Source organism: Equus asinus, chromosome X, assembly GCF_041296235.1.
Source record: "Equus asinus isolate D_3611 breed Donkey chromosome X, EquAss-T2T_v2, whole genome shotgun sequence".
Classification (NCBI taxonomy): domain Eukaryota; kingdom Metazoa; phylum Chordata; class Mammalia; order Perissodactyla; family Equidae; genus Equus; species Equus asinus.
Genome location: NC_091820.1, coordinates 39535144 through 39562143, shown reverse-complemented (window position 1 = coordinate 39562143; position 27000 = coordinate 39535144). Strand labels below are relative to the sequence as shown.

The 27000-nt window shown below is 41.0% G+C and overlaps 1 protein-coding gene across 8 annotated transcripts; it reads right to left on the bottom strand.

Moving 5' to 3' along the window:
- Positions 1–595: 595 nt before the first annotated feature.
- On the bottom strand, positions 596–22543 carry ZNF182 (zinc finger protein 182). 8 transcript variants are annotated; one of them, XM_070502742.1, is made up of 6 exons: positions 22415–22543; positions 22004–22190; positions 20825–20882; positions 8613–8755; positions 8207–8302; positions 596–3275 (listed from the first exon to the last, which is right to left on the bottom strand). In XM_070502742.1, exons 4-6 carry the CDS (start codon positions 8644–8646, stop codon positions 1642–1644), a joined length of 1764 nt encoding a protein of 587 aa, XP_070358843.1. In that variant the 5' UTR covers positions 8647–8755; positions 20825–20882; positions 22004–22190; positions 22415–22543; the 3' UTR covers positions 596–1641. The 8 variants fall into 8 exon arrangements, with proteins under 8 accessions (XP_070358843.1, XP_070358844.1, XP_014699076.1 ...); XM_070502743.1 differs by having other exon boundaries at positions 596–3272; XM_014843590.3 differs by having other exon boundaries at positions 8613–8739.
- Positions 22544–27000: the final 4457 nt, after the last annotated feature.

Genomic DNA, 27000 nt, shown 5'->3' with positions numbered 1-27000 from the left:
TATGTGGGACGCCGCCACAGCGTGGCTTGACGAGCAGTGCTAGGTCTGCACCCGGGATCCGAACCAGCAAACTCTGGGCTGTCGAAGCAGAGCACGTGAACTTAACCACTACGCCACCAGGACAAGAATCAGTTTCTCTGGCACCCTCAGGAAAGTAATGCCTGTGTGCCTTTGGAACTGATTGGTTATCTACCATTCTCTATGACTGATTATGCAATTTATTCACTCCAAAAACTTAAACTCCACATTTAGCATATCTGTATTAAATATTATGAAATCCTGTATCTAGAATCTGACTTCATTATAACAGTGATAGAAATATGCCTTTTAAAAAGTTTTATTTATTGAAAAGGTAGTACATCCACATACTATAATTTTCAAAAGTTATCAAAGGGTATACAATTGTCTCCCTCCCAATTCCATCCTCCCAGCCACCCACTTCCCCTTCCCTTTCCCAGAGGTATTCAGGGTTCCCAGCTTCTCGTGTATCCTTCCCCAGATAGTTTGTGCATATACACTCAACTATGTACTTACTATTGGTTCTCCTTTTTAGATACAAATGGTAGCATATTATATTCATTATCCTGCACCTTGCTTTTCTCGCCTAATAATGTATGCTGGAGACCATCCCACATCACTACACAAATGGTGTCCAAGTTCTCTTTATATATTTATGCATTTTTGTCTACCTAGGAGTTTGCTGTATGAATGTACCAGGATTTCAGGAACCAGATCCCTGGTGGTGTCATTTGGACAGCTTTCCACCTTTTGTTTTTATAAACAGTGGATCAGTGAATCCCTCTGTGTTCGTCATTCTGTACATGCATGAGTATATACATTCCTAGAAGGGGGACTGCTGGCTCACAAGCCATGTGCATTCATGGTTTTGATTACTTTGGAATCATTCCACTTTGAATAGTTTTTTCTGGACTTGATGTTTTCTGGAGGTTCATGTGGTAGAAGAAACAGGGGCCGCATTCTGGGCAGATCAGAGTTTTTCTTACAACTGGGATTTTTTTTTTCCATTTGGTAGTCGTTTCAACTTGACATCTCCCACGTCAGCAAACAGGGGCAGCTGTAGGGTCCTTCACAAGGAGCACTCCCTTCTCTTGCCCTAGCCCCCGCCAACTGCTCCTCCTGTGAGCACAAGCTACTTTCTGCAAGTACGGCTTGTCCGAGTGATTCCTTGTCGAAGCCCCTGCCTGTCTCTTCTCAGACCCCAAATGGGTCCAGGAGACCTCCTACCTCCCAGCAGCCCATGCCCTCTGGTACTGCTGTTGTGTATGTGTATAGTCTTGCCCTCAGGGTATAGCCTGAACCCCAGCTAAGACTCCTTCCCAGTCCCGTCTCACATCTGCAGCCATGAGAGTTCTCTCTGTTGTGAGTCTCCTGTGCTGGTACTTGAGTTCCTCTGCCTCTGGCAGCCCTCTCATCAGGGTTTCAGCTCTCTTCTAATTTTGTCAGAGATTACACTTCTGCTGCTTTTTCCCCCTGTAGCTTTTGGGTGAAGCCTGAGATGAAAAGAAAAGGCTGATTTTACTCCCCATATTTAAACCAGAAGTCAGAACATACTTTTAAAATGTTAATTAAATCAACAAAGCTTTCCTTCAGTGTATGTAACAGGCACTGTCGATTTACTCTCTAGTGTGCAATGAGCTTTGACTTTCGGGTGTGGCCTTTCCCATGGGCCTTCTTTCCTGTATGTGTTCTCTGATGTACAATAAGGTTTGATTTTTGGGTAAAGGCTTTCCCACATTCTGCACACTTATAGGGTTTCTCTCCGGTATGAGTTCTCTGGTGTACTGTGAATGTTGATTTTTCTCTGAAAGCTTTGCCACACTCAGTGCATGCATAGGGTTTCTCTCCTGTGTGTGTTCTCTGATGTATTATGAGCTGTGACTTCTGGCTAAAAGCTTTCCAACATACAGGACATTCATAGGGTTTCTCTCCTGTATGAATTCGCTGGTGTATAATGAGCTTTGACTTTTCTCTGAAGGCTTTGCCACATTCATTACATTTATAGGGTTTTTCTTCTGTATGAGTTCTTTGATGTATAATGAGATATGATTTCTGGGAAAATGCTTTTTCACATTCATTGCACTCATAGGGCTTCTCCCCTGTATGACCTCTCTGGTGTAGCATGAGATAGGATTTCTGAGAGAACGCTTTCTCACATTCATTACATTCAAAAGGTTTCTCTCCTGAATGAGTTCTCTGATGTACACCGAGGTTTGACTTTTGGGTGAAAGTTTTTCCACACACATCACATTCATAGGGTTTCTCTCCTGTATGAGTTCTCTGATGCACAATGAGGGTTGACTTCTCATTGAAAGACTTCCCACATTCAGCACATTTATGAGGTTTCTCTCCCGTATGAGTTCTTTGATGTATAATGAGAGTTGACTTATCACTGAAAGTTTTCTTACACTCATTACATTCATGGGGTTTCTTCCCTGTATGAGTACTATGATGTATAATTAGATCAAGCTTCTGTATGAAAGATTCCCCACATTTAGTGCATTCGTAAGTCTTCTCTCCTGTGTGCGTTTTCTGATGGACAATGAGGTTTGACTTCTGAGTGAAGGCTTTTCCGCATTCATTACATTCATAAGGTTTCTCTCCTGTGTGAGTCCTGTAATGAATGATGACAGTTGACTTTTCTCTGAAGGCTTTTCCACATTCCGGACACTCAAAGGGTCGCTCTCCTGTATGAGTTCTCAGGTGTATGATGAGCTGAGATTTTTGGCTAAAGGCTTTTCCACATTCAGTACATCCAAAGGGTTTCTCTCCCGTATGAGTTCTCCAATGTACAATGAGGTGTGACTTCTTGCTAAAGGTTTTCCTACATGCAGTACATTCAAAGGGCTTCTCTCCATTTTTAATCCTCTGATGTAGACTAAGACCTTTCTTTCGCCTGAGGGCCTTTCCACACTCTTTATATCCATAGGGTTTCACTCCAGGAGTTGTTTTCTCGTACTCAGTATGGAAGAATAATTTTGCACATCCATTATCATGTTTCTTTCCTACAGAGCTTCTACTAAATAAGTCTAAATTATCTACCATATTATTTCCAAATGACTCATATTTATGGGGTCTTTGTATTGAAACGACAAGGTTTGTACTCAGGTGAAGTGTGCTTCCAAATTCATTATAGTCATGGTCACTCTTGGTGGTAACTGTTTTCTCATCAGGGAATCCAACTTGCATCAAGATACATTTATCTTCATCATCCTGGTGCTGTCTCTCAATCTGTTCATCAACTTGGCAGGCTTCTTCTAGAAAGAAGTACAGTAAACCATTTTTATACTTTAACATTATAGAATGGACCTTCTTTAGAAATGCCATGCCATATGAAAGCTGTTACTATTATCTCATTTTATCAGAGTTCCTAGAGAGAGAATCTTGACCATCGAATCCTGTTCTTTTACTAAACTCCCACGTGCTAGCCTTTGTGTTACCAAGAACAATCTCACCCTGACGCCTCAGTCTTTCTTACCTCCACTTCTGCATTATCTCTGATTTCCATCAACTCTGAGGACCTTATCACCCCTTACCTTCATTTATCATATGAACTCTTAACTGTACCTGACTTATACTATTTCCACCTAGGTAGAAATGCAACTGTGTGAATTGTGGACTCAAATCTTACAAGAATCCTGAATCCACATTCTCAGTAAATGAGAGAAAGATGTAGAATAATTAGTCTTACAAAACAAAGAAAAACCTAAAGATCTTTGCCCAATCTGGATTCACTTTTCTATCCATCTAAGCTTGCATTCACAGTTCTTCGACACCACCTTCTGCACCTGTCTACACTATTTCCACTGAAAACTATGTCTCTTATTAACTCCAAACCCTTCCGCATGTTCCACCACCGACATACCCCAGTCCTCCACATTTTGCTCTATTCAGAATATAGAAAACTTTCAAGAGGCAGTTCAGTCTTTTCAAAAAAGTTTACCCTGCTCTTGCTCTATAACTAATTTTTATTAACTTCTAAAGTAGTTGGTCATCTGTACCACTCATTTAGAAAATTAAAATTGCAAAGTGTTGCCTTTAATATACCACATTTCATCAATTGCAAGATGTATATTAGTCCACATTTTAACATATCTGAATCCAGATGCACCTTACAATCAATGACATGTCAAAAATTAACTGGTGGCAATTTTTCTTTCTTAGTGGTGTGTCTTAAATCCACGGTATCTTCAAGTTCATAAAATATGGTAAATACTTTTTGCACATATACTGAATTTTTATCCTTTTTTGTAGTTTACTCTTCTTCTCACTTCTCCCTAAAGTTTTATATGAAAATATTCAACCATACAGAAAAGTTGAAAAAAGAGTACAATAACTACTCATATTACCACTTAGATTTAATAAGGATAACATTTACAATAGTAATACTGAATTTTAAAATGGATCATGCATCTGTGGTTTCTCTTCTTATTACTTCCTTTCTTTGGATAGTAAAGCACTAGTTCTAAACTAGGAGTGAAAATCAGAGTCACAGGAAAAGCTTTTACAAAATGCATTTGATGGGACCCAAGCTCCACCAAGGACCTACTGAATCTGGACTTCGTTGGGTAGTAAGAAGCAGCGTAGCAGGCGTGCTAGGCTCATGGGCTCTCTAGCCCAGGATCAAATCCTGCCTCAGCCTTTCACTTGCTCTGCGACCTTAGGCAGGTAATCTAACCTTTTTGTATCTTACTCGCCCACCTGGAAAACATGAATTCTAACAGTGCCCACCCAAATGTTTATTAATGGGATCCACTTACTTATAACAGGGTATACATGACACATAGCAAGTACTTTCAAACGTTTACTAGAACAATTACTACATTACTACTACTACAACAATGACAACAACTACTACTACTATTATGATTATTAGGAGCCACTACTATAAAAAGAAATAAGGAATATCTCAATATGTTTACCATGTCCTTGAATATTAAGTGAAAAAAAGAAGATGAATAAAACTATGCATAGTAGGCTAACATTTTTCTAAGGAAGGAAACAAATATAGAGATATATATTTATATAGGCTCATAGTGTAAAAAACAATGGAAAGATAAACCTTTAAATTTTCATAAGTGGTTACCTTTGGGGGGAGGAAGGGAGTGGGATGGACAGGGGATGAAGCTGGACTTCTTGAATATACGTTGTTTTCGAGATTTGACTTTGGAACAAAGTAAATATTTTATAAATATTTCATATAATCATAAAGTAAAATTCAATATAAAAGGATCCCCTAATAATATTAAATACCCCTTCATCTGTATGTCCTAACAACCATGCTGAAAAGTCTTGATTCTCAACGGCACCAACATGATTACTGCAATTGATTCCACCCACTATACACATTCAGCAGTCTCAGAACAATACTAACAGTACTACCATCAGATATAAGATTAGGAAATTAACAATCTTTAGGTCTAGAATTTGATTTGGAAATATCAATTTGAATACATGATGTATTTTCTCTTAAAAATCTTTTTTTATATAGTTCCTAGCTCGGTCAATGGAAAGGCCTAGAAACAATTCCCTAATATCGAAATTGTGGTCTCAAAACATTATTTACCACTACAAAGAACCAGGGCTCCTCAGAGAAATGGCTGATTCCAGGTCAGAGACAGGAAATATATAAAATGAGCCTGGAACTCTTGTAACACCAGAAAGTAAAGAAGCTACCAAAGACTCAGGAAGCACTTTGAAGAGGTTTCCACTGGCCAGAGATGGGGCAGTGTGATTCATAATAAGGGTAAGCCAATGGATTAAAACAGAAAAATGTTTAAAGTCATAAGTCCATAAGTGATACTCAAAAAAAGACATACTGGTCACCTTTGAATGATGCTACAAAACCAACTCATTATTTTGAAAACTGGTAAATAAATGGAAAAACATATATAACTCATATGTTTACTATGTACCTATTCTGTACAATATGTAACTCATATGTAACTAACATCTAACCAAATAATAGATGGAGGGCAATCCCTCTTTATAGAAATATTCCAGCTAATAACAAAGAAGGAATGACAGAATTAGAATATCACCACTTTGCAACCATTAATTAATTAATGGATCTAAGTAATCATCACCAATGACTCATAACATAGAAAAAAGAGACAACCACGCATTACAATGCCTCCTGATGGAAGTATGTTACACCAGCTAGGAAATGATCTTGCTAAAAGAAAAAAATAAAACCCTGAATGTGATGAAGCTTTGAGATCTAACTACCAATTTACAAGAAAAAGAGGGGACAGAGGAATATGTCAGATACCACCATGGGGTACTTATGAGCTAAATCCAGAATGCAGAAAACTAATGACATGATTCAGTTTCTTAAAAAAATACAAGGGAGGGGCCGGCCCCGTGGCTCAGTGGTTAAGTTTGCGTGCTCTGCTTCAGTGGCCCAGGGTTTCTCGGGTTCGGATCCTGGGCACGGACATGGCACTGCTAATCAAGCCACGCTGAGGCGGCATCCCACATGCCACAACTAGAAGGACCCACAACTAAAACTATACAACTATGTACCAGGGGGCTTTGGGGAGAAAAAGGAAAAATAAAATCTTTAAAAAAAAATACAAGGGGAAAAAGACAGATGGAGGGGAATCATCTGTCGATTCTAAGAAACAAGGACCCAAGTAGCTACGAGCACACCCAGCACCGAGTCCTCATTTCCCAGCACCATTCCTCACTAAAGGGACTGGGGATCCTGGGAGAAGCTGCTGATTCCAGCTCTGAAATGCAGAAAGTACACTGTGAACCCGCCAGAAAGTGCTCAAAGAATGATGGGGACATGTCAAAAGACAGAGGAGTCAGCTGAAGGGACTCCTACTAGCAAACTGAAGACAATTTGAACATCAAAATGAATAACAACAGTAGACAGGAACGGATTATAACACACTGAAAAATAAAAACCTATGTGCCTATGCTGATACTAAAATTAATTAATTAATGCAGATAGGACGAGGGAGAGTTCTTTACAGAAGAGCGCCAACTTACAAATGTAGAAGGAATGATAGAAAATTTACCATTTTTACCAACTATCTTAGTAATAATTAATTCAGGCAAGAATCATCAGTGAATGTTAAAAGCTACTGGGTAAAAATTTTGGAGGAACAGGATATTCACACAGTTTAGCAGTTCCACAAAATGTTAAACACACAGTTATAACGTGGTCCAACAATTCCACTCCTATGTATGTACTCAAAAGAAATGAAAACATACATCACCACAAAAACTTCTACATGAATGTTCATAGCAGTATTATCTGTAATAGCCAAAAAGTGGAAAGAAACTAAATGTCTATCAACAGATGAACAGATAAAGAAAATGTGTTAACAAAATGGATAAACAAAATTATATCCATGCTACAAAATTATATACATGCTAAAATTATGTATATTCCAAAATTATATACATGCTACAATATGGATGAACCTTGAAAACATGCCAAGTGAAAGAAACCAGACATAGAAGGCCACATTTTGTATGGTTCATTTATATGAAATGTCCAGAATGGGCAAATCCACAGACACAGAAAGTAGACTAGTGGCTGCCAGGGGCTGGAGGAAGGAGGGAATGGAGAGTGACTGATAAGGCATAGGGGTCTCTTTTTAGGGGTAATGATAACGTTCTAGAATTAGATAGTGGTGATGGTTGCACAACTCTGTGAATATACTAAAAATCACTGAATTTGTATACTTCAAAAGAATGAATTGTATGGTATGTGAATTATATCTCAATAAAGCTATTTTTAAAAAGAGATAAGATGTTTTAGGAGAGCAAATCTGATGGGACTATCTAAGCTAAATGGAAGCAGGTAGTCTAATCTGGACTTAGAACATTAGCGTCTAGGCCTGTGACTAATGCAGCCTGGCTTCAGATACGGCAGTGAGAAATGGGGCAGGGCTGGGGGACAAGGGGATTGGCATTTACACGACACTTATATACCGCGAAAAGGAGCTGTGCAGAAACTTGTGGGTGAGCACCACTTAAGGAGAATGGTCTGGAAGATGTGGGACAGGGGGAGAGGGTGTCAGCCTTATGTCTGAGGTGTTCATGTCCCTGTCCTCCAACAGCATCAAAGGGCCATGACCTTTCCAAGATACTCCTGAAAGCCCTTTCAGAGACCCTCAGCCTTGACTGACAAGCTGGGACCTCATGTCCCCATAGCTTGGGTCAATCCACTTACCTGGAAAGCTCCAAACTGGGATTTTTCTTTCTGCTGGGCACGGCTCTTCCACCTCCAATTTGAGGATGAGGTCTGGTTTGGTAACCTGCTGCCCTGCTAATGAGAAATGACAGCGATACCTCCTTGGTCTTCAGAGCCTCCGAGAAAGAGGAAGGGGGAGTTTGGGACAGCACAAGGGACCTATCACTTGACACAGTAGCAAGTCAAACCATTTCACCTGGGTTTTGAGCTCACAAACACCCTGACAGGAAAGCAAAGGGGGAAAAGGAACTTTAACCTCTGGAATTCAGTGTCAAACTCTTTAAGCAGTTCAGAAACTTGTGAGTTCCGAAATTGAGAAAGGAAAGGCCCTCTATCAGACACAATAATAATAAACAGCGCAATTACCTGAGGGAGCCATTCTTACCCACGGAGACCACGTTGCTATAGGTCTCCAGCATCACATCTCTGTATAAGGTCCTCTGTGGAGGGTTCAGGTACTGCCACTCCTCCTGGGTGAAATCCACAGCGACGTCCTCAAATGTTAGAAGTCCCTGTAATTGCACATGCCTTTTATTCTAAAATGCTGACCACTGGGTGATGAGGATTTCTGATTGAGTTCCCAGTTCACGATGATGACTTAACACAGGATGCCTACTTTGTGGGAAAATCACGAATCATAACAGAAAAACTATTCCATTAAGTAATAGAATATGTAAGACAATGTGGTATTAGCACAAGGATAGACAAATAGTCCAGTAGAACTAAAAAGAGAATCCAAATATGTATGGACACCTGAGTTATGACAAAGTTGGCATTGCAAAGCATGGGGAGAGGATGAGGATGGGTTCAAATAAATGTGGATGGGTTACTGGATATCTATATGGGAAAAATGATATTTAACCCCTAACTCTCACCATACACAAAACTCAGCTACAGGTAAATTATAAATCTAATGTGAAAGGTAACACACACATACACACACATTAAAAAAAGACTTACAACTAGGATATACAACTATGTAGTGGAGCTTTGGGGAGAAAAAAAGAAAGGTAACACAATAAAGTGTCTAGAATATAATATAGGAAAATGTTTCCATAGTCTTGGGGTACGGAAAGAATTCTAAAACAAGACGTGAAAAGCACTACTCAAAAAGAAAAGACTTATAAATGTTACAAGATTAAAAGTACAAGAGAGGCCAGCCCCATGGCCAAGTGGTTAAGTTCATGCACTCTGCTTCAGTGGCCTCGGGTTTCACCGGTTCAGATCCTGGGCACGGACCTAGCACAGCTCATCAAGCCATGCTGAGGCGGCATTCCACACAGCAGAACCAGAAGGACCTACAACTAGAATATACAACTATGTACTGGGGGGCGCTTTGGGGAGAAGAAGACGACAAAAAGAAAAAGATTGGCAACAGATGCTAGCTCAGGGCCAATCTTGAAAAAAAAAAGTACAACAGTAAAAAGGCAAGCTATAGATGAGGAGATTATCTGCAACATTCACAAGTAGTAAAGGGATCTGATCTGGAACCTATAAAATAACCCGTACAAATCAATAAGAAATATACAGACAACAGAGAAAAATAGACAAGAGATGTGAAGAGGTACTTCACTACAAAGAAAATCCAAATGACCAATGAACATAAGAGAATGCACTCAACCTCATTAGCATTCAGGTAACCACTGAAATGTACTCAACCCCCTTACTCAACCCACTCAGGTAAGTGAAAATTTAAGCCACACGGGGACACCACTATGCGTCTACCAGAAAAGTTATAATTAAGCAGATCAAAATACCATAAGATTGTGCTGAAATGGGAACTCTCACACACTGCTAGTAGGAATATAAACTGGTATAACTGCTTGAGGAAACAGTTTGGGCATTATTTACTGAAGTTAATGATTTGCATACACTATGACCCAGCAATTCTACTCTTAGGTACACACCTTAGAGAAAATCATGCACATGTGCTCTAGAAAACAATTTCTAATAGTAAATGGTGGAAAAAATCCAAATGCCCCTCAACAACACAATGGGTAAATTGTGGCACAGTCATTCAATGGAATACTGTGCGGTGATGAAGATGAATGAACTACAACTGCATATCCAACAGAGATGATTCTCACAGATGTACTGATGAGTAAAAGAATCCAGATCAAAAGAGTCCATACTGCGTGATTCTATCTATACATAGTAAGGGAACCAGCAAGGCCAATCGTTGCAATGACGTTAGAAGTCAGGAGAGTGATTACCTTCAGGGGTGGTATTGACTGGGAGAGGGCATCAGTGGGCATTTGGAGGTCTTAATTATGTTCTGATGTTGACCTGGGGTGGCTACAGGGTGTATTCACTTTGTGGTAATTCATCAAGCTGTACACTTATAAACTGCACTTCATGTATGTTATAATTAAATGTACTTTATATCTTTCTACTTAAAAATTATTTTCAACAGAAGTGCAAAGGCAATTCAATGGAAAATGGGAGTTCTGAATTTCAACAAACGGTGCTGGAACAATTGGATAGCCATATGCAGGAAAAAAAAAGAACTTCAACGCATACCACCAAAATATATAAAAATTAACTCAAGTTGGATCACAGACCTAAATGTAAAATCTAAACCTATAGGGGTTGGCCCCGTGGCCGAGTGGTTGGGTTCGCGCGCTCCGCTGCAGGCGGCCCAGTGTTTCGTTGGTTCGAATCCTGGGTGCGGACATGGCACTGCTCATCAGACCACGCTGAGGCAGCATCCCACATGCCACAACTAGAAGGACCCACAACAAAGAATATACAACTATGTACCGGGGGGCTTTGGGGAGGAAAAGGAAAAAATAAAATCTTTAAAAAAAAAATCTAAACCTATAAAATTCCTAAGAGAAAATCTTTTTAACCTTAGGTTAGCCAAATATTTCTTAGATGTGACACCAAAATTCAAAAGACACTGTTAAGAGAACAAAAAGCCACGAATGGAAGAAAATATTTACAAATCACATATCCAGCAAAGAAGTTGTATTGAGAATATATAAAGAACTCTGAAAACTAAAAAACAAAAAAAGGTAAAAGAGAGATACTTCACCAAAGGAAATATACAAATGGCAAATAAGCACATACAAAGATGCCCAACATCATTAGCCATGAGGAAACTGCAAATTAAAACCACAATGAGATACCACAACACACCTATTAGAATGGGAAAAAAACCTGCTGGTGAGGGTGTGGGACAACCGCAACTCTCGTGTATCACAGGCAGCAACGCAAAATGGCACAGCCACTTTGGAAAACAGTTTTCCAGTTTCTTATGAAATTAAGCATCTACTCCCATACAACCCTGCAATCCCACTCACAGGTGTATTTACTCAAGTGGAATGAAAACTTATATAAACCCCCAAATCTGTACACGAACACTTATATAGCAGCTATATTTGTAATCACCCAAATCTGGAAACAACCCAAATGGTGTCCAACCACTGAAGAGAGAAACAAACTGGAATCCATACAGTGTGATGCTACTCAGCAATAAAAATAAAAGGACGAATGATACAGGCAACAGCATGATGCACCTCAGATGCATTACGCTAAGTCAAAGAAGCTAGATTCAAAAAGCTACATACTGTATGATTCCATTTATACGACATTATGGGAAAGGCAAAACTATAGAAACCAAAAGTATATCAGTGACCACCAGGGCCCAGGGTGCAGCAAGGGACTGACTACAAAGGGGAAGTATTGGGAGGCGACAGAACTGTTCTCTATCTTCATTGTGGTCGTGGTCACCTACTGTACGAGTTTGTCAGAACTTGCAGAACTGTACGCTAAAGAGGGTCTGTTTTACTGTATACAAATTATATCTTGTTTTTATTAAAAAAATTTTTTAAATAAAAGTTTTTTTATTTAAAAAAAATTAAGGAGTTTCTAGTTAATCTAGAATAACTGCATCTGTGTAAATCCAAATCTCGCCACATATCCTCCAAGACTATACAGATCAACATGAAGAACAAATAAAACCACACGTAACCTACACCTGCACTATAACTTGTAATAGAATATGGAGACTACTACAAATTTCTAATTACCTACGAGTAAAACACAAATACCAATTTCCAGCTCAGCTTGCCTTCAAACTACTGCTGTAAACCTTTCTGGAGTGTGAGAAGGGTCTGAAAAAACAATCAAGCGAACAGAAGAGGGGAGCAGAGAGCCTAAGGATAAGCTCAAATCATGCTTAGAAAGAGAAAATCTGCCGTAAGTATGAAAATACTGACAAACTGGCCAGATCTAACAGAGCACCAGCTATAGGAAAGATGTGTAGGACCCAAGGTGGCAGTCACAAAAAAGCATTGCCTCTGAGGGAGCAGAGGATAAAAAGCAGCGAGGAAAAACCATTTGGAGATTGGGTAGTGAAGGGAAAAAACTAGAGGGAAGTTCAGGGTCACGTAAGACAAAGAATGACCAAAACAAATGAAAACAAGTGGGAGCATGCACAGTGGCGCTCCATAGTGCCCAGAGCGTCAGCCATTAAGGAAATTGCACTTTGCCTCACTGAGAAAAGAGGGTGCTCTTGAACTGAGAATCATGCAAGCCACCCCAACCTCCAACACTGTCCTCAAAACAAACAGATGCAAACGGTCTGGATCCAGTCAAAGCTTTGTCAGGAATAACAGAAAATGAGAAAATATTTCAGGTGATGAGAAATTCACCCCCCACAATGACGTCAGCAAAATGACAGAGTAGGCAGCTCCAAGCCCTCATCCTCCCCCCAGAAACATCAAAAAACAAGCAGAAACTGTCAGAACCAACTTAGTCAGAACTCTGGAAAATAGTCAAAGGTTTGCAGCAATAAAGCGAACATGCAAACAAGAAAAAGGCAACCTAAAGATGGTGGGTCAGCCAGCCCTGACGGCCTAGTGGTCAAAGTTCAGTGCTCTGACCCTTTCAGTGGCCCGGGTTTGGTGCCCGGGTGTGCAACCACACCACTCGGCTGTCGGTAGCCATGCTGTGGTGGCATCCCACATAGAAGAACTAGAAGGACTTACAACTAGGATATACATCCGTGTACTGGGGCTTTGGGGAGGGAAAAAAAGAGAGGAAGACTGGCAACAGATGTTAGCTCTGGGTGAATCCTTCCCTACAAAAAAAAAAAAAAAAGACGGGCCGGCTCCGTGGCTGAGTGGTTAAGTTTGCGCGCTCCGCTGCAGCGGCCCCGGGTTTGGATCCTGGGTGCGGACATGGCACCGCTCGTCAGGCCACGTTGAGGTGGCGTCCCACATCCCACAACTAGAAGGACATGCAACTAAGATATACAACTGTGTACAGGAGGGGTTTGGGGAGATAAAGCAGAAAAAAAAAAAAAGATTGGCAACAGTTGTTAGCCCAGGTGCCAATCCTTAAAAAAAAAAAGGAAGATTGGTAACAGTTGTTAGCCCAGGTGCCAATCTTTAAAAAAAAAAAAAAAAAAAAGACGGTGGAAAAACCTCACAGCATTTTTACTTGCCCTTGCCCTACCCCTTTCCATGAGGGGCGGCAGTTTTACAGCAGCAGCAGTCCATGTTCCCAGGGTGGGACCCTGTTCCCTGGTCTGGAGGGAACAGAACAGACCTTCCTCACAAATTCGTGTGTCTGTTCTTACCTGTCTGGGGGCTGCCAGAGGGACTGATGAGGGTACCCGTCTCTGTTTTGCCTAACTCACAACTCCGGCCAGAAAAGCAGCAGCCTGCTCTAAGAGGCTGCAAGGCAAACTAACAACCCACAGATGCCTGGGGCAAAAGATTGCAGTCCAGACACACAATAGACTGCCTAAGGCCTGAGAGGGAAAGCTAAGAAAGATTCTTCAGGAAACTAGCACATTCAAACACATCCATGCACAGAGGACTCAGAAAGGCTTGTATGCCCAGGACAAGACTCATGCTCACAAAAGACCTGAGAAGACTCTAAGTGCTCTAATTCTTCCCAAGCATAGGAAATGAAAGCTTCCAAATTCTCACATGAATTGAGTATAAATTTGATACATAAACTCATTTAAGATTGTACAAAATAGGAAAACTACAGACCAATCTCACTTATGAACATCAGTGCAAAAGTCCTAAATAAAATATAAGCAAACAAAATCAATCAACACTAAGACAATAATACATCATGACCAAGTAAGATTTATTCCAGGTATATACTGATATTTCAATATTGAAAATTCATTAACGTAATTCACCATTTAAATAGACCTAAGGAGAGAATTTATATGATTAATATAATTAATATAAGAAATGCTGATATAAAAATATTGAAACAGAATTCAATACCCAATCCTGATAAAAAACTAAAGAAGATTGGAATTGATGATAATTTCTTTAAAATAGCCAAAGATAGATAGATAGGGAAGGAAGGAGGGAGGGAAAGAAGGAAGGAAGGACTAAAATGGAAGGAAGGAAGGAAAGAATAGAAGAAAGGATGGACTGGAGTGGAAGGAAGACAAGAAGAATGGAAGGATGGACTGGAGTGGAAGGAAGGAAGGACGGAAGGACATTTTTCATAGGGGCCTTGGGTCACCATGGATAGTGTAGTAACGTGATTTGTAGGGGTCTTTGGGTCACTCCAAGAGGGGCTGGAGACAGAGAGCCCCCAGGTGGACAATCATGCCTATAAAATGAAGCCCTAATAAAAACTCTGAATGGTGAGGGTCACGTGAGCTTCCCTGGTTGACAGAACTCCATGCATACTATCACATATCAATGCCGAAAAAGTCACACATCCTGACTCCATGGGGAGAGAAAAACAGAAGCTTTGTGTTTGGTACTTTCTTGGACCCTACCCTATGCACTTCTTCCCTTGGCAGATTCCAATCTGTCTTCTCCCTCTAACAAGCCATAACCAGGAGTATAATAGACTTCAGTGAGTTCTGTGAGTCCTTCCAGCGAATTACCAGACCTAAGGTGATCTTGGGGACCCCTGAACTTGCAACTGGTATCGGAAGTGAGGGTGGTCTCTTATGGGAACTGTTCCTTCTAACTTCATAGTTGTCAAACTCTTCACAGATAGAATGGCACAAAGTCACAAAGATGCAGTTATCCCTAAGTTAACGATAAATTTAATGTGATTTCAATTAAAAAACAAGCTTTTTAATGGCACTAAATAAGGAAATACTAAAGATCATATCAAAAAAATAAATGTGCAAGAAGAGCTAGAAAAACACTATAAAAGAAAAACTATGAGGGAGGAAGCAGTCCTACCAGACACCAGAACACACTTTGATACAGGCATTCTCTCAAAGCGCAAGGTGAAGGGCACACTTCTTAATACATGGTACTGGGACAACTGGAGAGCCATCTGGAAAAGGCTAAGCTGGATCCATACCTCATGCCATACACAAGAATAAATGTCAAATGCATCAGGGGTCTAAATGTAAAAAACTGAAATCACACAAAGTACTAGAAGAAAGCATGGGTGAATGCCTGTATAGCCTGGGTGTGAGGAAAGACTTTCTAACTGAATAAAAACCCAAATGTAATAAAAGATTGATAAATACAACTACAAAATATAAAAACACTTTTGCAAGTCCAAAGACATAAGTCCAAAGACAAATGACAAACTAGGGGGAAAAATCTGTTGCAACACATCTCAAAGATAAAGATTAATATCCTTAATATATTAACAAAAACTCTTAAAACTCAAGGGGAAAAAAGACCAAATACCTGACAGAAAATAAGGCAAAAAAAAAAAATAAGACAATTCACAAAAAGATAAAATGTCTCTTAAATTTATGAAATTATATTCAATTTCACTTGTAGTAAGAGAATTGAAACTGCACAGGGATGCCATTTCTTACCTAGCAGATTGGAAAATGTTTAAAGTCTGACAACATACTCTGTTGGTGCAGCCACAGAGAAACAGGTACCATCATACACTGTTGGTGGGAATGGAAAACAGTGCAACCCCTATAGAAGGGAATTTGGAAATATCTAACAAAACTCCAATTTTATTTACCCTTTGACCTAGCAATGCCACTTGTAGGAATTTATATAGAAGATATATCTGTACAAAAAGGAAACAATATATGCACAATATATTTCATTGCAGCCTTATTCTTAATTGCAAAATACTGGAAACAACCAAAGTTCCCACGTACATAGGAGAATGGTTGAACACACTAACGGAATACTATGCAGCTATAAAAATGAACGAGTCACAGAAATAGAATAAACAATCCTAAAACTCATATGGAACCACAAAAGACTGAAAAGCCAAAGAATTTTAAGAAAGAACAAATCTGGAGGCATCATACTCCCTGATTTCAAACTGTATCATAAAGCTATAGTAATCAAAACAGTATGGTATTGGCATAAAAAAAGACACATAGATCAATGGAACAGAACAGAGAGCCCAGAAATAAACCCAGCATACATGGTCAATTAATTAACAACAAAGGAGCCAAAAATATACCATGGGGAAAGGACATCTCTTCAATAAACTGTGTTGGGAAAACTGGACAGTCACATGCAAAAGAATGAAACTGGACTACTATCTTACACCATACACAAAAATTAACTCAAAATGGATTAAAGACTTGAATATAAGACCTGAAACTGTAAAACTCTTAGCACAACCAGAGGCACTCACAACTCACAAGTAGAATATACAACTATATACTGGGGGGCTTCTGGGAGAAGAAGAAGAAAAAAAAAGAAGATTGGCAACAGATGTTAGCTCAGGGCCAATCTTTAAAAAAAAAAAACAAAAAACCTCCCACAAGAAAATAAAGACAGTGAGCTCCTTGACATCAGTCTTGGTGATGAGTTGTTGGATTTGACACCAAAACCAAAAACAAACAAATGGGACTACTACATCAAAGTCAAAAGCTTCTGCACAGCAAAGGAAATCATCAACAAAATGAAAAGACAACCTACTGAACTGGAGAAAATATTTTCAAATCATATATCTGATAAGAGGTTAATATCCAAAATATATAAAGAACTCATCCAACTCAATAGCATAAAAACAAACAATCTGATTAAAAAATGAGCAGATGACCTAAATAGAAATTTTTCCAAAGAAGATATACAGATGGCCCACAGGCATATGAAAAGGTGCTCAACATCACTAATCATCAGGGAAATGCAAATCAAAACCACAACGAGCTATCACCTCACACCTGTTAGAATGGCTATCATCAAAAAGACAAGAAATAAGTGTTGGTGAGGATGTGGAGAAAAGGGAACCCTTGTGCACTGTTGGTGGGAAGGTAAATGGTGCAGCCACTATGGAAAACAGTATGGTGGTTTCTCAAAAAATTAGATAGAACTATCATATGACCCAGCAATTCTACTTCTGGGTATTTATCCAAAAGAAACAAAAACACTAACTGGAAAAGATATCTGCACCCCCATGTTCACTGCAGCATTATTTACAATAGCCAAGACATGGAAGCAACCCAAGTGTCCATTGATGGATGAATGGATAAAGAAAACGTGATAGATAGATATACACAATGGAATACTATTCAGCCATAAAAAAGAAGGGAATCTTGCCATTTACAGCAACATGGATGGACCTTGAGGGCATTATGCTAAGTGAAATAAGTCAGACAGAGAAAGACAGATACATATGATGTCATTTATATGTGGAATCTAAAACAAAACAAAACAAAATGATCTTACAGATACAGAGAACAGACTGGTGGTTGCCAGGTGGAGGCAGGGGTTGGGGAGTGGACAAAATAGGTGAAGGTAGTGAAAAGGAACAAACTTCCAGTTATAAAATAAGTCAGTCCTGGGGATGTAATGTACAGTGTGGTGACTATAGTTAATAATACTGTAGTGTATATTTGAAAGTTGCTAAGAGTTGCTAAAAGTTCTCATCACAAGAAAAAAAATTTGTAACTAAGTGTGGTGATGGATGTTAACTAGACTTACTATGGTGATCATTTTGCAATATATACAAATATCAAATCATTATTTTGTACACCTGAAACTAATATAATGTTATATGTCAATTATATCTCAATTTTAAAACTGTATGAGGATGATATTTGTAAATATACATGGAGCAATTTCCAAGATATATTGTTAAGGGAAAAAAGCACAGTGCAAAAGAGTCTATAAATCAAGTATAATACCTTTTGAGCAGTAAGGGGAAATTTTTAAAGTATACATTTATCTGCTTATTTTAAAAAGAAACATCATAAGCATAAATCAGAAACTAACAAGACTGGTTGCCTCCAAAATGGGGTAGAAGGTACAGAGGAGAGATGACAATTCTGTGTATATATATTGTATAGTTTTGTCTCTTCAAATCATATTAACATTTTACATATAAAGGTAAGAATAAAATTAAATCAACAAAAATAGAAAGAAATAAAATCTAAAATGGAATACAAACAAAAAATGAACCTAACTATTGACCAAATAAATAACATAAGCACACTGGATAGGAAAAAAAGAAGAGAAAAATGAAAAATCAATCCAAGTGACTTCTAAACAGAGTACTCTGATTATATATCCTCAGTATAAAAGGCATGCAAACAAACCATGTACTGTACTCAGTAGGTTGGTTTTTCACGGGTGTGGGTGCAGGAATTCTGATTCTACTTTCTGTATATTGTCAGGCTGAGCAAAAGAGTCAACATATTAATGCTAGGATCTGTGCACTCACTGTTGGAGAAGGGAGATGCAAATATGGAATAAGGGAAGACTGGGAAGATTCCTGAGATATTGTAAGAATTCAAAGTCTGTCTGTCTGTGTATGTATATGTCTGTGTGTGCATGTGTCTAGTTATATATATATACACACACACAAACACAGACATATAAATAGACACACATATAAATACAAAGCTCTGTCCACTGAAAGAACTTAGAAGTAATGACACTCCGGTGGCAATGAGCACACCTAGCACCCAGATTTTGGTTTCTATATATCATTAGCCACTAATAGGAACCAGTGCTCCTTGGAGAAATGGCCGATTCCAGGCCTGGGTCAGGGAAAGTAAAAGATGAGGGCTGGAACATCTTGTTGCATCAGAAAGTAAGGAAGTGCTCCAAAAATTAGAGGAATGTGTCAGAAGAACAAAAAAGCCAGCTTAAAGGGGCTCCCACTGGCCAACTTGGGGACTATTGAGCATCAAAATAAACAATGACAATAACGGATTGTATTCCATTGAATAAAATAAAAACAAAAATTTTGTATTACTGACATAAACAAGTAAATAAATAAAGGAGAAGAGGAAGCCCCACCTCCTAACACCATCACCTCGGGCATTAGGATTCCAATATGTGAATTTTAGGGGAACACAAACATTCAGACTATAGCAAAGTTTAACAAACAAAAATCAATCATATTTCTATATACTGGCAATGAATATTGGAAACTGAAATTTAAAAAACAAAGCCATTTACAATAGCTTGAAAAATGAAACATGTATAAGTCTAACAAAACATGTTGTTATAGACTGAATTGTGTCCCCCCAAAATTCCTATGTTGAACCTCTAACCCCCAAGGTGAATTTATTTGGAGATGGGGCCTTTAAGCAGGGAATTAAGGTTAAATGAGGTCATAAGAATGAGGCTCTAATCCAGTAGGACTGGTGTCCTTATAAGAAAAGGAAGAAACACCAGAGATCTCTCTTTCTCTCTGCACAAGCACAGAGGAAAGGCCATGTAAGGACACAGTGAGAAGGCCACTGTCTACAAGCCAGGAAGAGAACTCTCACCAGAAACCAACCCTGATGGCACCTTGATCTGGGACTTCCAGCCTCCAGAGTGGTGAGAAAATAAACTTCTGTTGTTTAAACTACTCAGTCTGTAGCATTTTGTTATGGCAGCCCGAGAAGACTAATACACATGTGTAGGATCTGTATGTTGAAAATTACAAAATATTGATGAAATAAACCCAGAAGATCTAAATAAATGGAGAGACATACTACGTTCATGGATTGGAAGACACAACATAATAAAGTTATCAGTGCTCCCCATACTTATCTACAGATTTAACTCAATTCCTATCAAAATCCTAGCAAGATAAATTTTTTTTAAAAAAAAGGTTACATACCATACGATTCCACTTATATGACATTCTTGAAAAGATCAAACTACAGATAAGATAAAACTCTGCCTCTTGGCCAAATGAGAATCAAAAGTCCAAGTGAGAAAATTACTTCGAGAAAATCATTTGAAAGACAAGCAAGTTCCCTACGATATTTCAGTGCCAAATTACACTTCGACATCATGTCTCCAGCTCACTGAGGAAGGCTATAGGAAAGAGCTGCAGGAAACCAGGGACTGCGTTTCTCAGCAGGCTGTGGTGGAAGACAATTCCACCATCCACATGAAGACCCAGCAAAGAAATGCCTTGCAAGCAAGGGTAGGAAACCTTTACTTCCCTGAGGACTTGGTGTGCTCTCTCCTGACAAGTAAGCTGAGTCAGGTTACTGGTTACATTTTCTTCTGGCTGCCAGAGGCTCACAGAGAAATGTGCAGCTCAACATTAGTATCTGTCACACCTAAGTCTTCTACATTCTACCTTGGCCTCGAACTGCTCTCATTTCCCCTGTTCCTACTGCTTATCTACAATTTCCTATTTTATGTCACAGATTCCTACATAGCTCATCACATCCATGATAAAATAGAGGAAAGAACAGATAAACAACATACTTACCTGGGATGCAGCCATTTCCTGCTCTTCTGGGGAAAGGCAGAGATGTGTGAAGGCAGAGCTGGAAAAGTGGAGAACAGTAGAGCATATGAGAGACCCCATCAGGCTTCCAGTGCCCAGAATTATCTGCCTAGAAATCCCCTGACACGAGCTGTGCATGAGGCCGCTCTGCAGAGGTGTGGGCAACCACGTAGTTGTAACAACTACCTGTGTATTCTTGACTCTTTTCCTCATGTAAATATCTAACACAAAAAGGTTTTTTTTTGAGGAAGATTAGCCCTGAGCTAACTGCTGCTATTCCTTCTCTTTTTGCTGAGGAAGACTGGCCCTGAGCTAACATCGATGCCCATCTTCCTCTACTTTATATGTGGGACACCTACCACAGTGTGGCTTGCCAAGCGGTGCCATGTCCGCACCTGGGGTCTGAACCAGCGAACCCTGGGCTGCCAAAGCGGAATGTGTGCACTTAACCGCTGTGCCACCGGGCCAGCCCCCAAAAGGTTTTATGTATGTATGTATATATACACGCTTGTATACTGATGCAGAAATTGTATTTCTAGATATTTTCCTTAATGAAATATTGTATCATAATTTCTCTGTAAGTACCTTCATCTCAGCACTGATTTTAACAATACCAAACTTAAATGATCGTAAATGACCCATAATACGGGATTAATAAGAAAATACACGGAATGAAATGCTATGTAGCTATTAAAAATAATGTATGGAACTGTACACTTATCTGTATACTTTTCTGTACATATATCTAAATTAAAAGTTTTTAAATGTTATAAATTTTTAATCTGAATCAGAGTAAACTTCTAAGCAAAAAAAGGCAGGTTATAAAACTGCAGGAGCCCATTAGAAAACTATATGTTAAATGTTTACAAATACCCCTTATACACACTAAAAAATGTCTAAGAATGGACATTTAAATGTAGGGGCATAAAACTAGTTCCTTTTGATTCTTTTCCTCTATTTTCTAATTAATCCATAATTAAAATGTTTTACTTACTTATTAAACGCCAAAAAACCTGAACTTTAAAACTATTATCCCCTTGACGTTTTAAGCCCATCCCTCCAGATCGCGCAGCACCAGGCCCCGCCCACTCCCCCAGCCCCAGCTCTGCGCGAGGCCCCCGGGCAGGTGAGTCGTCTCAGGTGCCTCTTGCTTCTCCTCACCTCACTGGGGCCGTCTTGCCCAGGAGCCGGAAGGAAGCCTTCGGATGCAGATTCACTTCAGCTGGAGCATCCACGCCAGGCCCCTACCTAGGGGCTGGGGCAAGGGGAGAGGAGCAGAGGGAGAGGCGGGGCGCTCCGAAGGAGGGGCCTGAGGGATGCGTAAGAACCCTCAGCGCAGGTCACTGTGCTGGAAAATGTGTAAAAGTCAAAGTTGAATAAGCCCCATTCAACCCTGACTAGCCCCATAACTTTGTCCACCACTGAGCCCACATACCCTCATTGACTGACCTCTCGGTCCCCCATCACTCACCCCACAAGCCCCCACGTCAATGACCCCCACAAATCCCCCTTCACTCGTCCCCTAGAACTCCCCATCACTCAGCCATCACCCCTAGCTCTCGCCCCCTCAACCTCTCTCTCGACAACAGATTTTCTGCTCGCTGCAGAGGAGACCGTTACAACACTGGCCCGGAGGAGCACTTCCGCTTCAGGACCGACTCGGGCTCGGCAGCCTGCAGGGCTGCAGCGGCCGGGTGTGCGCATGCTCAGTGAGGGCTTTGAGCCCGCGTTTGCCAATAGTTAACATGGGGCCCCCTCCCGCCAGTCCGACGCGAACGCTATGGGGCTGCGGCGCAGGCGCAGAGGGAAGATGCCCGTGCTGGTGACGTCACTGCTCTGAGGAGCTGGCCGAGCCCACCGAGTCGCTTCTCCTCCAGGGCGGCAGCGTTTAGCAGGTGTTTACTTTGTTCTCTGGTGGCCGTCCTTCCTCAGACTTCAAAGACCAATTTCCTTATGGCGGGGCGGGCATGTGTCCAATTAAGGAAAATTCTAGCAGGCGGGAATTTGGTGTCTTGAAATTGGAGGGCAGCATCCGGTTTGCAGGTGTAATTGAACGGGAAGACGGGATGCGTGGCAGAATTGCATTGCATACACAAAGTGGGGAAAGGTCACTGGCTGTGTCCAGTGGCGAGGGCTGGGAGTTTACAGTCTAGCGTATGCAAACAAGAAGCTGAAGAATAAATAAATGGCGGCGTAGAACCCCCCACACACACTCTGGGGTGAAGGAGATGTGAGCAGTGGCTGACAGGTTGCTTTCTCTGGATGAGCAGGGATGATCTCTTTTCGTCGGAGGTGACAGTTACGCTGACTAAAAGAAGCCAGCCACATGACTATTTGAAGCAAAGAGCTTTCTGGTGGAGGGCTCTGCTGTTGCAAAGGCTCTGAAGGAGGACCTAGTTTGGTATGTCGGAGGAACAGAAACAGTGGCAGCGTGTTGGGAGTGTAGGAGGTGCGGGCAAGGGAGAGGTGAGTGGGGGCCAGATGCTGTAGAGCCTCCTCTGCCAGGGCCAGAGCTCATGTTTCATTCTGGACTTAATAGACACGATGAGAAGCCCTAAAGGGATCAGATTTCTAAAAGACCAGTCTGCAGCCATCTAGCATTATATACTAACGTTACAAATACACATATATTCAACTCTTGTTTATGGCCTGTCTTGCACCACTAGAACAGGAGCTCCACTGGAATTTGCTTAAGCATTTCCTGCATGCCAGGTAGGGTTCTAGACATTGGGACTATAACAGGGAAGAAAACAGAATCAAAAAAACAAAGTAACACAATGGAGACAGCCTGGTTTCAAACCCTCACCTACTAGCTGTGAAACCTCGGGCAAGACTCTTAACTTCTCTGTCCTAAGCTTCCTCATCTATAAAACGGGCATAATGACGGTGCCTACCTCATTAGGGTTGTGGTGACAAATGAATTGATCATTGTAAAGGCTTTAGAACAATGCCTGGCACAAAGCAAGTACTAAATAAGTGATTGTTATTATTATTATTATTATTTAAATAAAATTAGACGTGTATGTGTAAAACTTTTTTTTTAGTAAGAAGGAAAAAAATTAAAGGATGACCTGCAGGCTGCTTTGTGGAGAACAGACTGCAGAGGAAAAGGACGAAAACAGGAATACCAGGGAGGAGGCTTGGCCAACAAGCCAAGCAAGTGATATGGGGGCTCAGACCGAGCTCAGTGTCTCCTATGTGCCAGGTACTGTGTGAAGCACATGACATGACCTGCCTCAGATAGTCTCCACTATCTGTAAACAGTCCCATGCACCCCCACTTGTCAGATGAGGAAACTGAGTCCCAGAGAGATTGAGTAACTTGCCCAAGGTCACACAAGTTCCCAAGGTAGGATCCTTAACTTCCACCCAGTCATACTCTGCTTATTCAATATCCCACAGAACGTCCAGAAAGTATCTGAGGGTCCTCATTCCAGAACGATTAAAACTAGCCAAGGAATGTTTTTCCCAGAAATATAGTTGGAGCTTCCTAGCAGACAAAGCAAAGAGAGAAAGCAGGGGAGTAATACAGATCTCTTGCTCCCTGACGGATCAGTACCTCCTGGGTACAAAACTTTTCAGCTCTCCGAATGCACTAGGAGGTCAAAATAGGAGGGGCTGGACTTGTAGTCCTCGTCCAGCTTGCAAACATCATTTCCCCACCACTTTGCACACACACACTCCTATATGGGGGAAAATCCTTCAGGGTTGGTGGGTGTTGGGGTACAGTGATTACCAGATCCAGAAACGTTCCTGAGCCAGTGATACAGACCCTCAGAAACTGTCGCAGAGTTCACAGTGCACATCCACGAGCTCTGTGAGGCCAGCTTTTCTGCTGCACAGCTAGGACCCTGCCTCTCTCTCCTGGGCATCCTCTACCATCAGTCCCTACAGGTGTGACCTCCTCATACAGTGGCCTAAGCAGCAGCTAGCTAGGTGAAGGGGTGTGGAAGCTGACAGGTAGCTGGTCCCACCACAGAGTCTGCACGACATGACACTCCCACCCAAAGGCCCTCCCACCTCACCTGGTGTGTCATCATTACAATTGCTCTTAAGAGAAATTTTAGCAAAACTATGAAAGTGTTGCCAATTGTGAGCAGTCATTTTGGGCTCTGAGGTAGCAGGTGAGTTTGGCAGAGCAACAGCACAGAAGAAGTCAGTTCTCTGGTGCCCGTGGAGCTGCCATGCTAGCCCTGAACTACCTGCCTCCAAGAGAGGAGACCTCTTCCATCCTCTGAAGCCACTGGTATTTGTGATGGTGTTGGTATGTACAGCCAAACCAAATCCTGATTGATACATCAGACTGTTCTGTCCTGGCTGATGTGAGTGTCAGTAAACAGGAAACACATGAGACTGGTGGTGGTGGGGATAATGGTGAATAAATGACAAAGTGGGAATGAATGGGGGCAAGGAGAGACAAGGGCGATGGAATGGAGGTGAATGAGCAGTACCGTGGAGTGAATGTGGGTAACACAGGGCAGAGGGAGGGAATGACTATGCATCGATTTTTAATTAATTTGAAATTATGGAGGAGACTGAGTAAATGATAGGAAAAGGATACATAGTCTAAGTGACAAAAAGTGAAAGTAGGAGCAAACTGAGTGAATGGGGCAATGAAAGGTGGTGAATGTGAATGGAGTTGATAAAGCATTAGAATTGATGTGAGCACTAAGGATTAGAGTGTGAATGAATGTTTATGAGACACAGTGTGAGTAAAGAGAGGTGAATTTAGGGGGAAGGTAGTGAATGGAGGAAATGTGGGGCACAGAGGGAAGAATGGGGTACACAAGGGACAGAATAAGAGGGAATGGAGATGAATACATATGTGATAGAATGTGAATATGTGAGTCAGGTCAAGTTTCTCTGAGTGGGGATACTATGCGGGAGAAGGAGAGTGCCGAGGTGAATGAGGGGCAGACTGAGATTAGATAGGGTCACGCAGGGCAGTGTTCCAGGGACATACAGGGATCCCACTGTGGATTGGCCTGGGTGAATGAGCTGAAGCATGTGTATGAATGGAGGTCACATTGGGCAGAGTGAGAGAGAATGGAAGTAAAGAGCAGAAGAAGGTGAGTAACTGGGTTTTGTGAGGAAAGGGAGAGGGGATTGAAGGTCACATGGCCCAAGGTGAGTAAAGTGGGTAAAATGGGGCCCAATGTGAGCAAAAAGTGGTGAATTTGAGGTAGAGTGTGATTGACTGTGGGTAATGTGGGACAGAGTGGGAGCAACTAGACATGAATCAGGAGCAGAACAGGAGTGATAAGTGGAAATAGGGGTTACATTAGGAGTGAATTTAAATGAATGGGATAATGAAAGGCAGAGTGAGAGTAAATGGAGACAATGAGAAGCAAATTGAGAAGGACTGGAGGTGACCAAGTGTAGAGTGAGTATATGTGAGTAACTTGAGCTAGTGTTTGGGAGTAACACGGGGCAATGTTCCAGGAAATGGGGGTAATATGGGAGCAGCATTTGAGAGAATAGAAGTGAAGAAGGGGCAGAAAGAGAGTGAATTAGAGAGAGGATGAGGCCAAGAGTCAATGAACAAAGCTGAAGCATGGGCCACGTGAGAGTGAACAGGAGTCATTTGATGCAGTGACAGGAAATGGAGGTGAAAGTAGCAAATGAGAGTCTGAATAAGAGTGAATGGAGGTGAAGAAGGAACATGATATGAGAGAATGTGTATAATGGTAAGTAGAGGGCTAGGGAATTGTGGTAATATGGAGCCCAGTGTGAATGAATGGAAGTGGATAAGAGGCAGTGTAAGTGAATGGGGGAGAAAAGAGTAGAATGAGAATGGAGGTGAAAAAGCAGTACGGTGTGTATATATATGTAATATATCATGTGTAATATGTAATGTGGGGCAGAGTGTGACTGAATGGGGGTAACGTGGGTCAGATTCCGGTAAATTATGGTGGAATGGGGCGCAATAAGTGAAGACAAGTGCTGAGAAAGAGTACATGGAGGTAATGAGAGGCAGAGGGCAAGGGCATGGTGGTCATATTTTGCAGAGCATGAGGAATCCGAGGTGAGAGTAGGCACAGTGTAGTGAACAGAGCTGACTACTCAGCAGAGTTGGGGGAATGGAGGCGATGAGGGGCAAAGTGAATGGACATGAAGGTAACCAAGTGGTAGAACATGATTAGCAGGAGTAGAGTGGGG

What these genes read in the sequence shown, in the direction of transcription:
- ZNF182 (XM_070502740.1), bottom strand. An exon ending in CCCAGTTTGGAGCTTTCCAG is followed by an intron (nt 5,183 to 8,206) that starts GTAAGTGGATTG and finishes TTTGTTCCAAAG; the next exon opens with TCAAATCTCGAAAACAACGT. An exon ending in CTCCCTTCCTCCCCCCAAAG is followed by an intron (nt 3,276 to 5,104) that starts GTAACCACTTAT and finishes ACTTCTTTCTAG; the next exon opens with AAGAAGCCTGCCAAGTTGAT.